General features: G+C 42.4%; 1 protein-coding gene across 1 annotated transcript; it reads right to left on the reverse strand.

Annotated features, from left to right (window-relative positions):
• Window positions 1-632: 632 nt before the first annotated feature.
• On the reverse strand, window positions 633-13,896 carry dgat2 (diacylglycerol O-acyltransferase 2). Its single transcript, XM_079355365.1, has 8 exons — window positions 13,716-13,896; window positions 11,930-12,058; window positions 11,546-11,653; window positions 9,704-9,774; window positions 6,347-6,551; window positions 4,085-4,259; window positions 2,699-2,901; window positions 633-2,135 (listed from the first exon to the last, which is right to left on the reverse strand). The coding sequence occupies exons 1-8, from the start codon at window positions 13,753-13,755 to the stop codon at window positions 1,981-1,983; spliced, it is 1,086 nt and encodes a 361-aa protein (XP_079211491.1). The 5' UTR covers window positions 13,756-13,896; the 3' UTR covers window positions 633-1,980.
• Between the last annotated feature and the right edge of the window lie 238 nt (window positions 13,897-14,134).

Raw genomic sequence — 14,134 nt, forward strand, 5'->3', positions numbered from 1 at the left:
AGGATTTCAATTTGGCTCACACCAACATTCTCACGTGTATTCATAATATCAAGGGTTACACACTACGGTAACCTTTAAGGTTGTTTATTTATATTTCTGGTGTCTTGATTTATACAGATTTTTAAAACCTGGCTTCTCACTTGTCAACGTTCGTATCTACTTACTACTGTTGTTTCCAACATGTGGATATAAATGTTGAATGCTGCCATGACTGCTTGTTTCCTCTTGATTTATTTTAATACGACTATGTAGGAAGAGCTGGAGGAGGTGTCTGGGGTGAGGGAAGTCTGGGTGTCTCTGCTTAGACTGCTGCCCCCACGACCCGGCCCCGGATAAGCGGTAGAAAATGGATGGATGGATGGACGACTATGTAGGCTCTGAAATTAAGTTATCTTTCTGAGATAAATTAGTCTAAATCTAAATCACGTATACAGCATATGTCAACACATAGCTCTAATTTAAGATCCTACGAGTATGAAACTGTCAGCCATTGGAGTGTCACATGATTTCAAAAGTCTGACAGTTACGTTGTAAGGGGTGTGTATCTTGACGATGAAGCATGACAAACAAGAACGTTGCACCGCAGGTCATGATGTGTCCAAAAAAGAAGAAGTGACAAAAACACACACATCTCCTTCTGAAAACATAAAAAAAAGTTTAATTTAAATATTGGCAGACAAGTAATGGTATACTTGTCACATCGACAGGTCTCGCTGTTTATTCCTTGCAAATGCATTATTGCACATGGATTACACTGCTCTTTATAAGAAGTCACAGAAGTGAAATGACAGTCTTGTGATTTACCAGCCATCTACATGACTCCATACTTACTTTAATGATTCCAGGGATATATTCTCCACTCACATACTCTTACTTTACAAAAAGTAATTGTGACAACCTTCAATATAACATTATACCAGTTAAACGACCAGCACAATCCCATCTCTTTCATTTGGCACCCGAGGCATTGTTACAAATGGATCCGCCCGCCATCAACTCGAATCATCAAACGTCGAGATTTTTTCAAACACAAAACTTCATCTTCAATTGCATCTCAAAACTTTGCAAAAAATGCTGGCAGATTCAAGGCATCATTGTGGTTTTTTCTTGCATAGACTAAACACACCCATCCAGACCTGAACACCTGTAGGACACAGAGGGAAAGGAAGCCAAGCAGCACTGTGACTTTCTTGGAATGTCTTCTCAAAGGCATTATTGTTCAGCATTACAAAAAAAAGTGCATCAGGAATATTCATTGGAGGGACAAGCACTGACATTGGCCTTTTCCTCTCTACAGAATACAATTAATACTTTTTGGCATAATACAAATCACAGGCACACATGTATTGTGCATTCACAATATAAATCCACTGGGTAAATACCTCCTTTACACACAGTAGAAATACATGCTATCTTTGGGGATACGACAGGTCTTTGGCTCAATTAATCTTTGGGTTTATGATCCCAATCCTTATGTGGTAGCTTCGGTTTGCATTGTTTGTGCATTCAGAATACAATGGGATCCTAAAGGAAGAATTATTGGCACTTCTTTCAGTCTGGTATTTTACCCTCCAGCTCCATCTAGTGGACTGTAACCCCCTCTGCATTTATAACACAGTTCAACCCCTCAAAAAAAAAGAAATTAGAAGGCACATTTTTTGAGTGGGTGATTTGGTTAAGCTTTGTCCAAGCCAGACTTGATAAAGCCAGGGGCAGCAGCAGGGAGAGGTGAGTTCAAACCTGCCACTGCCTGAGGAGAAACTATGACTATGTGTGTGTAATATGATGCAGAGAGCAAAGGTTTTCTTTAGCGAATGTGCTCGTGTGTAGAGTCTGCAGTCCAGAGATAATCCAAACAAAGCACCAAGATTGGACAGGAGGGGGGGGGGGCGGGGTGTTAGGTGAGGAAGGGGGAGGCGTAGGGGTCTGGAGATGCTGACACACGTCAGAGCTTCAACAGGAAGAACTCTCTGGTCCTCTTCACAGGATGCACAGGACGTCGCTCTCCTTCAGGCCGAACCGCGTCTTGTACTTGTCAAAAAGGCACTGCAGGGACTTGATGTACATCGAGTGGTACAGATCCACCATCTCTTCAGAGGGGTCCTCAATTTTTGGCACTGTGATTGGCTCCCCAACTGTAAAAGAATACGAGAGGGTTAAACAGTGAACAAAAAGAAGTGTTACAACACCACACAAGTCAAAGTAAGGAAAGTATTGGGAAAATTAAAACCCCTGAAAATGTGTAATAATTCAGCTATTCACTAACTGCAAACATCTATAGAGCGTATAAATCACTAATGTAGTCTCAGTGGCGCCACACATTGGTTAAAGAGGCGGAGTTAAGGCAGGCTTTAAGTCTCCCCCTCTGTCCCCCTTCCAATGTGCACTAATAATCAAATGAGCTCACACCAAACAGTTTTTTTTAATCAGTCTATAAAAACAATATGCTGATGTTATTAATATTTTAATATGGGGCTCAATCTGATTTTTTTATCTTTTGGTCCAGCCTCTAGTGGACATTCGAGGAACTGCAGTTTTTTGTCCTTCAGCATTTGTCTAATTTTTCTCTTTTTTCAGCAAATAGAGTCTTTGCTCTGCTTATCTGTTCAAAATGTGTCACTCATTGTCCTCTAATAAATGATATCACTGCAGCAGAGTACTGTTGAAGAGATGTTTTGTGTGTAGCAGACACACTTGCCTATAGTGGTGATGGGTTTTCCATAAGGCACGATGCCCCAGGAGTCGCCGAAGAAGAGGCCGCATCCGTGGAAAAGGCATGGGGCGAAGCCTAACAGCTTCTGCAACCTCTTCTGAATAGCTCTGCAGACCGTCCCCTCCTCGAAGATCACCTGCTTGTAGACGTCGTTCTCTCCGAAGGAATACACCGGAACCAGGTCAGACCTGAGGAAACACCAGAAGCTCAGCTAAAGACCCCGTTTATGTACATTTCTATGAAGTGATTGAACAGATTCTAAACGTATCAGTTATCAGACATGGATGTAAAAAACAACAACACCTTCAACTCTCTGAAAGTTGAACTTTGCACCCTTGTTGTGTAACTGTTTATATAACATGTGTTATTAGCCTGGATAATTTTATGGTTTTATTAGAGTCATACCTGTAATGGAACGGCACATTTATCATAAACACTGAAGTGAGTGAGAGTATGTCTACACGAGTTAAGACATTTTAGGTTACTGCTCAGGCGGGCCCACTGTTTTCATTTTCTATTTACAAAAATCAGAGAAAGTCATTTGTGAGTCCGTACAGTTGATGAACAGTCAAGTTTTTGTCTTGACTAGTTATTCGTTATGAAAGAGTTTATACAATCAGGAAACCATCTGCCCTTAAATGCCCCAAAAATCTGCAGCCAACTGAGTAAATTCATTACTGCTCAAAGACGTCACTTTGAAGTGCTTTCAAACATCCATTGACTGACCTTTTCCTTAAATAACACACTGCTACTGCTAATGCTAATGCTAATGCTAATGCTGTTGATTTATACAGAGACAACTCGTGATTAATGAGCTGCTCTCTTTTTTTAGGGGTGTTTATGCCTTCATTAAATGAACACGACAGAGGGTAGAGTCAGAAATCGGGGGAAGAGGAAGTGAAAAACGGCGTGCAGGAAAGGAAGCACAAATTGGATTTTAACCTGAAGGTTTCCAGAAGGAGTGAACTTATTTTACACCCCTTGTATGGACTGCTAACCTAGTTGTTCTGAATCCAGATCTGCATAACTGGGTCTGTGTTTCTAAGCTCTAAGCTTCTTTAAGCGAGGTGAACATTGATCCACATCCATATCTGAGAAGGACTCTGGCTCCTTTGGGTTAGTTAGAAACTTTAGGTTTGCCCGCTTGCCAGCTCAGACAGTCTGATCCGTCTAAAAGTGCAAAACTACAGATTCATAAAAGACGTGGTTCTGCTCTTTTTTTTGGGGGGGGGGGGTCATTCAAGGTTTATTTATTCATGCATTGAATCACTGCAGCTCTGAGAGTCACATTAGTAAGCGTCAGAGCAGATAGTGGTCAAGGTTGTGTTTAGTCGTTTCTGCAGGTGTCTGAGTGCCGTGCAGCTTGCTCACCCTTTCTGCAGGGCCAGCCTCACGAAGCCTTTACGATTCTTCAGGGTGACAGAATTCATGCCGGGAGCGCACTGCAGCGACTCTGCGGCTCCTCCGACAACGATGACGACGGCATTTCCCGTCCCGTTACGTGACAGCAGGTAGTCGATCGAGTTCTTGTTCACAGGACAGATTCCTGATGAGGGAAAAAAAGTTTAAAACAGCAGTAAAGACATACAATGACCCACCGCGTATAGACTAATCAAACATATTTCATGTTGTCCTGAACTTCGGTTGCAATGATTCCAATACTTAGTCAGGTCTTTCTAGGTATTTTACGAGACAAGAGTATCAAGTTTATTACTTTAGAAGCTGACCTATACTGAAGTCAGAGGTGGGAAGTAAAGACATGCAAATACTTTGTCACCTTCCATTAATTTTCAATACATCTATACTTTTTTTTTTAAATGTCTCTCGTCTGCATGTATTGCACATATTTAAAGCTACAGACACAGAAACAGCTGACTTGTTTTAAATGGTGTAAAAAGCTTACAATATGGGACCTTTAACTAATTGCCATCTTGCGAGTGTGCCTGAAGATGACCCCGCGGCTTCCCCACGTTGGCGTTAACAGCACCTGGCTTTACCTGGAGTCTATCTATCACATGGAGCCCTCAGTATCCTCCATTGTTCTACTTTTATTTTTAAAGAAATATCCATACTTTCTGCACTTTAAATGTACAGATCAGTGGGGAAAGTAATTTCATGATGTGAAAAGATGAAAAGGACAAGAAATGGGAAGTTGATTTCAAAGAAAAGGCGTCTGCTTAATGAGATCTTTGTGACGGCGAGGGAGAACTTCAAGTTACTTAGATAAAAGTGACGTGGCTGATTACACTGGAGCTAATTCAGAGCAGCAAGAAATTCCCAACCATCAAAAGCTCCTAGTTTTACACTGGTTATGAAATAGACTTAAGAAAACATAAATCAGACCCTCATTGACAGGAATGACTTCATTCATATTTCTTTCAAAGGTCTCTTTACACTGCCACAGGGTGTTTTTGATCAACTAAGATAAGACTTTGTCCACATGGATCATGAAGTTCAGAGCCTCACAGGCGTTTCTAGGTTCATTATTTTCAAGGTTTTTTTTTTTTGTTTAAGTGATATTATCTGCAGCGATTTTGGGGGATATTTTTTGCTTTTATTAGATCGGACAGAGGGAGAGAGATCGGAAATGTTGGGAGGAGAGAATAGAGGATGACATGACGCAAAGGGCCGAGATTGGATTGGAAGCCACGGCTGCTGTGACCAAAGCCTCTGCACATGAACTGGGCAATATAACCAGTGGACTATCCAACACCCCTTTTACCCCCACGTTTAATATAGTTAGCTTTACAGACAGCCTGAATAATGTTTTAGTCATAGTTTGTAAAAAAAAAAAACAGTAATTCTTATTTTACCGGAGATTTTGTTTTTTTTTAGCGATTAGCTTGTTAGTGCATCGTACAAAGGCTGTAGTCTTTTCCTGCCATGCTATTCCCCTCCGTGTCTTTCTCTCCGATATCCAACTCTACCGGCTATCCTGTCTTTCCATTAAATGGCATGAAAATAAAACAGTACGGTCTATTTCGGTGACACCTGTACTGTAAGCTGCTCTCTCTGGAAATGACACCAGGCATTGAAAATATAAATGTACAAGTAGTCATTTCTGCCACTGATGTTCAGGTCTGCTTTTGTAGATCATAAAGACCCAGTTTGATTTTCAGTCTGTTTCATGGCCAGATAAAAATGTATCAGTAACAATGCGTGTGCACTATTTTAAAGAAAAACGTTGTTTTAAAGCACTTGAACTTCTGTGAAGATCTTCATTAAAATGTACGGCCTAAGAAGGAGGCAAAGATGTACTATGTGGTCACATTTATCAATGAAACCTTTTGGAACATGTTCAACCTAACATGTAACCTATAGTGACCTTAGAGTAAGTGCAGTATCTATGGGTAAAGAAGAGAACAACAAACAGCCATTCAGAACAGAACAGCTAGAGCTCTATCAGTCAGTCAAATCAGCAGATCCAAGTAAACAGAAGCTTTTTCAGCAGTGCAGTACGTTCAAAGGTCCTCCCTCCTACAGATACCGACGTTCAACCTCTCTTGAATTTCCCTCGGGATCAATAAAGTATCTATCTATCTATCTATCTATCTATCTATCTATCTATCTATCTAACCTGTCAGACATTTGAAGAATTTAAACGAGACTCCACACTTTCTCCAGCCCTCTCACCTCCAGACATCAGATAGTCTCGCAGGACCGGCAAGCGGAAGTTTCCGGCCAGTGTTGCCAGGGAGGGTTTGATGCCCGGGAATTTCTTGGAGAAGCCGGTGGCCTCCGTCCCAAAGTTGCAGAAAGCACCGAAACAGAAGATGCCGTGAGGGTGGTAGCCGAAAATGTAGTTCCGGCTGGGCAGCAGGTTGTGGGTTTTAATGAGCTGGAGGACAAAAAGGCACAAAAAGAAGCAGCGTGAGACTCATGAATATACCAAGGGCACCACAAAAACAGCTGATCAGAGACTGTTAGAAAACAAAATGGCTAAAAGCCTAAAACAGAAGCTGTGTGCCAATTAAAGAAATAATAAGAAATTAAGGTTTTGTGAACTGTTGTATCATTTGTCTGTTTGAGTGTTTTTAAGTGAAAAAAAATATTGGTGGGGAGTGAAGCATCAAATATATGTCATCAAGTTTACTTTCTTTGACATTTCCAACCATAAAGACAAAATGCAGCAGCCTCTTTCACACATTAACTAACTTTTCCGGCTGTTCACATTGTGTGTTGTGTACATTTGTGGCACAGATAATGTCTCAGCGGTACGAGAACATCCTTATCAACTTGAACCCAACACAACCTTCATGCACAGTCGTAAAACAGTGACCCAGAATAAATGTTTTTCAGCTGCTCAGGTTGGCAAACGTACGGCCTAAACGTCACACTTTTAGCGTCAGGTTAATCTCCCGGTTTCATGATCGAGTTGTGGATCTGCTCGATCATAGCCGTCCCGGTGAGCGCTCCAACTCTGCACTGTAGACTCGTCACCATGTGTACACAGAGCCCACGCCGTCGCTCCTCAAACACAACGGTTACATAATCGCATTAGCCGAAGAGATCACACTCAAGATCCTCACAGCACCGCTGAGTCTACCTGGCCCGCATGGCAGCTGTCACCGGGGTTACAACAGGGCAGAGGAGGACGCACACAGAATTTAATGGCTTTTATAATTACTGGAAGAGACGAAGACGAGATAAGAGTCACTGGTTACTGTGATGAAAAAGTGCTAATCTGACAGAGGAGTCTTTGTTTTTTTCAGTGTAACAGTCCCACAGCTGACTTCTTACAGTCTTCACTTTGATTTAAAGGCCGCTTCAGACTTTGACCATTTTGCCTCCAACTCATAAATAATCATCATGTGTTCATCACAGATAAAGGCAGAGCCCTGACGTATATTCAAACGATAAGTCAGGCGTGGAGCCATCGATGGATATGGATCAAAAGATTAGGTCAGTGAACAGCATTTTCACATCAGAGATAGAAAGCAGAGACTGTGTAAAAAGAAGTGGACGTAGGCATTACACAGTCGCCATCTTTGTTTTATCTGAAGCCAGACGTGAGAAGGTTTGAAAAAAAAAAAAAAAAAGGTGGAGACATTATAACGCGTCTATGCTAAGCATCGTAGAGATTTGAGGAAAAAAAAAATCAACAACCCCAAAGCATACTGGGACCGGACCAATATGGATTTTTAGGGCCGATATCAGTATTGGGGATAGAAAAAATAGATTTTTAATTTTTTTTGAAACTCTATTTATCCCCGTGGGGCAATTAACGCACCAAGCGTTCGACCACAGGAGCAGCTGACAGAGCAGGGGGAGCAATTCAGGGTTAAGTGTCTTGCCCAAGGAAACATCGGACATGTTGCTCGCAGGAGCTGGGGATCGAACCCTCGACCTTCCTGTTGAGAGACGATGACTCGAATATATTGGCTGATGTCTGTCGAGATAAACAGATACCCCCCTTTTTTGTGTGTTTATCCCTCAAATGTCCACCCCACTCACTCACTCACAGTCATTACGAAGGTGTAACGACGGCATGTCATTCAAACATCTCCTTTGGCTTCCTTTAAAACTCTCTCAGGCTGAGAGCTGACATCAAGTGTCTGTTTAATGACAACATTAAGCTGCTGAGACGCAGAACGCACAGTACAGTGATCAATGTGACGAGCAAAGTTCAGCTGCAGCGAGCGCGACTTGAATCTGTCTCCTCTCTCCGTACAGTAGATAAAGAAATCAGGAGGTGGGCAGAGCGTTTCTGAGATTATACACAAACACTGTCAGGTTGTCTTTGATAAAGAGATCACGTTGAAAACAGGGCGGGTTAATTAGCATTCAGAGGAGTGAAGGGTTAACAACAGATAAACCTGATAAACTACAGGTGTGAGAAAGAACCTGCAGGAACAACGATGCCGTAAACAACCGACTGTTATCACTGAAGATGTTTCTGAATATTTGATTTTTCTTTGGTTTCAGATAATTGACTGAACTTAACTTAACTTAAAGGTGTTATATGTAACTTTCAGAAACACTGTTTGTAGCGATACTTCATGGCCTTTAGGTGAACTGCACCAGTAACCTGTTGCTCGTCATTCATGCTCGTACTGCATCTACATCGGCCCTGAAACACTGGATATTTAGCGGCGTAATGTTTCCAGAAGAGGTCAGAGGTCATGCACATGTGAAAGTCTGTGAAGGAGTCTGTGTGTCTCATTCTCCATCCTACAAGCGACAGTCTCTGCAGGCCGTGCCTGAGAGCAGGAGTGTGTGAGGAGTTTGTGCTAAAAGCTGATCGTCTTTTGGAGAAGTCGGGACCGGATAATGGTTACAGAAAGAGTAGCTCAGCTTTGATGCTTGTCGCTTTGGATAAAAGTATCTGCTCAATCTTAGAATTGTAGATTTCTTGGTGGTTGATGGGAAATTGATTTTTAAAACAATGCATGCTGCTCCAGTCTGTGAAAAGTGATGATTTAGTAAAAGCTTCTGACAGCAAACTGACTCAGGCCGAGATTTTTAGAGGACGCCTTGACTCCCTTAAAGCACGCTGACCTTGACCGTGAGCTTCCTCACTGACAGTAGCCACTCACTGCTACGACTGTACTGTAACAGAGTTACTCCCCCCCCCGACACACACACACACACACACACACACAGGTTTGTCCTCTCGTCTAAAGCAGCAGTGATCAAAACAAGCCTAGCACAGCTTCTTAGCCTATCAGGAAGGACAAAGTCTAAAACTCAGCATGAACATCTGGACCTAATCATAATCATCACAGGACAAGGAACAGCCTGGAGCCGACAGCCGATACGCCATACACCCCTGATAAGCTTATCAATGAACCTGTGCAGGAATGGAAATCAATTAACAAGCTCAATCAGGCAAAACTAACCACCCATGCAAATTTATATAACAAGTGATGCAACGCACATCACGGCTGTTACGTCTCCAATGACATCTTCTTTCACTCTGCTTTCTATGGTTGTCTTAGTGTTGGGATGGGATTAGAAAAGCACTCGCACACACACTGATTTGTTACGTACCCGGACGGGGAAGTAGTCTCTGAAATACGTCCACACCGTCCAGTTTCTCACCCAAGAGGATCTCCTGCCACCTGAAGGGAACGTGACAGATCAGAAATCACTTCTTTGCATCAAAAACTGAGCTGAGAAACATTTTGGTATCTTCTAGATTTTGTTATATTAAATGAATGTATGTGTATGCGAACGTAAATTCATCCAAAGCCTGAAATGACCAGCGAAAAAAAATGACACACTATGGCCTTGTGCCCACTAATCTAAGTGTTTGCGCTGGCAGCACCCATAATCTGTAGTTTTGACTCTGTTTGACAGGGCTCTGTGTGCTTAAAGGTAAGGTAGGGAATTTCCTCCAGATCCACTTTTTAAGATTTTGGTTGAAATTGTCTTCAGTTCCTGACAGTAACGTGCTCTGAAAAAGAAACTAAACAAATCTGTGAACATGTAAAAACTTTGACCAATGTCTGTACTCGGTGCACGTTTTATAAACCAATCAAGTCTCCCGGTCTCCCTGCTCGTTTTCTTCCCCGTGCATCCACTTCTGGACCAATGGCGCTAGTGCATGTAAGTGAGGGGGCGTGGCTTTTGAGGGAGCACAGAGGGGAGGGGGTGAAAACGGAGCACTGAGGTAATGCTACTTTCAAAGTCATGTTGTTTTCGAAAATTACGTAACCTGCCTTTAACGTTTGGTTTCATTCAAGGATATTTTTACAAAGAAGCTTTAAAAACAATGAGATAAACCGTTTGAGGAAGAAGACTTTTGTCCTTCACCACTGTTGTTGACAAAGTGAATATCAGAGATCTCACCCTTTCTGGTTCTGATTAATCGGTCTGTGACTGAGATCTTAAAGTTAAACTCTTTACACATGAAAGCGCTGTGTGTCCTTTTAGGATGCTGAGCACTGACAACACTGAAGTGTGTTGAAAGCAGAAACTGCACATATTTGATGAGTTGGATCAAATATATTTTGTGTTTGTTAAAGTACTGAAATCATTACTCGGCTCTTAAAATAGTTTATTTTTTGCTGACTCGACTTGATTTGTTTCAGAAAAATAAAAGAAAACACATTCAGCCATTTGATTACATGTAAAAAAGGATGAAAGGGTCTGGTAGCATTTCAGCCTGTGCTTTAGCTTAGCACTATCCTCGAACAAATTGCTAATTTGCTAATTGCTAAACGGCTGCATGCTAACATGTTCATATGGTTGAATTACTGAATTTCCAAAGAATTATTAACGTATCCATCCACATTTAAAAATGTGTACTTTTATATTGTTTAATATTTGTGGTTTAGCTTGGCATGCTAACATGTTTTAAGCATTGACCATAAGCTGAAATTAGTTTTACACAAAGTGTTGGTTTTTTCTGTGTTCTTCCAATGGCTGTTGCTCAAGGTAATATCAGGGTGTCACAGGGAGAGTAGAGGTTAGTTATGTGGGGACCGTCTGAGTCCGAACGGTACAGTTACAACTTTCCATCGAATCGTTTTTCATATATTTTGGTCTTGACCAAAGTAAAACCTGTCCGAGCAGATTGACTATCATAACCATCCTACTCTGAGTAAGAACAACTTGTGATCTGTATGATGTTTAAAAGAAAGAATTTAAGAACTAAATAAACATCCTGTTTAAATAATAGAATCTTTGTTGGTTCATTACAAATCAATAAACCAACACTTTTAGGTAACCCAGAGGACTCAGAGCATTCATTCATGTGCTGTCACACCATTTTAAACCATTCATTTTTATCAGCACATCATTTTCATCGCCCTAAAATATGCATCATCTGACCTGTAGGAACGGACATATTAACGACTTTGTTGATGATGAGAGTGTTTCGCGCCTTGCCTTGTTTGGGGGTGTTCCAGTCAACGATGAGCCAGGCGGTGTACATGGCAGCGATGATCCAGCAGTCTGTGCAGAACATGTAGATGAGCAGCACGGTGCAGGCAGCGCCTGGAGGCAGAGAGGAGGAACAGTACAATCAAGTATTGGAATAGAAATGAGTGGTTCTGTAATACAGGGAAATCAATTAGTGTAAAAGACAGAACAGATTAAACATTCAGCTCAGGGCTCAGAAAAGATATCAGGAGGCAGACACAAGTATGAGTTCAGCTCAGAGGTTTGACCTTCTGATTATGAGACTATAATGAGACTACAGGTTAGCTCCTCTCTGTTTCTCTGCTGTCCTGCAGCTTAAATGACACACAAACACACACTCCCCCCACTCACCCATGGCCAAGAAGCTGATGACCCACTGCAGCACAGAGATCACCTGCAGATGTTTCTCCATCTTGGACGTGCAGGGCCAGAATGCTACAGGTAGTTCCTGCAGGGCAGAGAGGATGCTGGAGCCTGTGCCTGCAAGGTGAAAGGTGCATGAGGTGAAAACAGGGCCGAAAAGGTCACTTTTACTGAGCTGTCACATGTCCACGTGAGTGGATTCAGAAGTTAGCTACAAACGCCTGAAAAGACGTGTATGAAAAGTCTATTTTCTTGTTCCTAACAAAAACCACCAAAGCAAAGCTTTCCTGCAACATGATGACAAAGAAGTCGATTTCTTCAGGTAACATTTAAGATAAGCGTCAGCTGCTCGATTCTGGCTACTCACCAGCTCTCCTCAGTCAGCAGGCCATGCCTCAAGCAGCTACATGTGAGGACACAGTGTGCGAACCGGGAGCGAAAAAGTAACGCACACAAGTGCAACTAAAGCTAGACATGCTCATACTGCCGAGAGCCAATGAGAGAGGAGCTCTCCCCCCTCCTCCTGGACAACACTGCCCTCTAATCCCATCAGTGCACACTGAAAATAACCCAGCATAGTGCTCCTCCTCCTTCTGCTGCTGCTTGTACCTGTGAGACTCTTCCACCTATGATGCCTTGACTCCTTTAAGGCTATCGCTGCTGTAATCTCTGCAGCGAGACGGAGCTGGTGAGGATACAATGATGGCTTAATCTGTTCACTTAACAGTCCCTCTGGGGGCCAGAGCAAACCAACAGAGAGGTAAACAAACACTATCGAGTCACACATGAAGCAACCAGGTGGATCGAAATCTGTCCTGATATTTGTGCAGAGTTGCATGACTTCGTTGTTCAGCTTTAGACTCCGAAAGTCTGTAAAAAAAAAAAAAAACACCCGTAATGATTCTGCATCTGTTCTAAACTAATCTGAAGCTGCAGAGAGGATCTGAAAGAGTCGCCCTAACAAGTCTTCCATGCACATACATTCATTGAGTTCTACACTCTCCAAACTGGCTGCAAGACTTCCCTGACATGACAGTGAAAGTGGTGCAGGTAAGTCCACACTCCCTGTTCAGGGAATAAACCGCTCCTATTAGAGTGAAGCTGTAGTTAAAGGAAGATTTCAACATCTGGGATATGACTGGATTTATCGCAGAGTTACCTACTGAGGTGAAAGAGGGGCCAATTTCAGCTTTCAAAGAAATCAGATGTACTGATAGAGCAAGATGTATCTGTACTTTAAACTTTTAACGCCCGACAGCCCGACGGTCTTTTTTGCGAGCTTCTATACCTACTTTTCTGTACTATCTATTAGTAATTACTTTATGATGAAATATGTCAAAGTATGGAAAGATCTGACACCCTTCTTTTGTTCAGTATAAAGAAGGAGATGTCCAGCAATCCCGCATGCCTCATACAGTCAAACTGTAATAGAGTTTTAATATGCATTTTTTTAAATGAGCTACACTTACAGTTAGAGGGAAATCTCCTCAGCATCTGCAGTTTCTTTACAGCACATATACAATCTTAAAGTGATCAAACAACGCATTCCTTCTAGAGGATTTCTGCAGAATAAATCATAATTATGACTTTGAGATGTTTGCAAAACTTCTAAACACTTGCATAAAAACAGGCCAAGGCAGATCAAACCCGGCGTGGATTGTCCTTCTGACCCATTGAACTGAAATTTTGTTTGACCACCTATGTTTGTTTGTTTACTGCTGGGTTTTTTTTTTCTTCTTTTTTTAACACTTATGAGCCCACAGAGCGGAGTTACCTTTGAGGACGCCGGAGTAGGCAGCAAGGATGGTCTTCATAGCTGATCTCTTCTTCTTCGGCTGGTGTTAGAGAAGAAACTGTGCTGGCTCGCTTGCTGTCAGGATGATAAAAGTCCAACTCCTCAGCTCCGCTCACACGACTCCCCGTCAACTGCAGCTGAGAGCGGCGAGCAGCGGGCATTTAATCAGTGCGGGAGGAGGAGCCACACACACACACACACACACACACACACACACAGCAGAGGCCGTGGATGAGACAGGAGCAGAGAGGTGTGAGGGTGCAGGGAGAGGATTCTGCCTGGGTCTGCAGGTGGAGGAGACAGTGTCTGTTGTGTCGCTGCAGAGCCTCTCTCTGTGTATTTAAGGGCGCAGTCACGTGGTTTCACCTTGTTTTGACCATCAGCCCTGCCTTCACCTC

Source organism: Symphodus melops (genome assembly GCF_947650265.1).
Source record: "Symphodus melops genome assembly, chromosome: 11".
Taxonomy (NCBI): domain Eukaryota; kingdom Metazoa; phylum Chordata; class Actinopteri; order Labriformes; family Labridae; genus Symphodus; species Symphodus melops.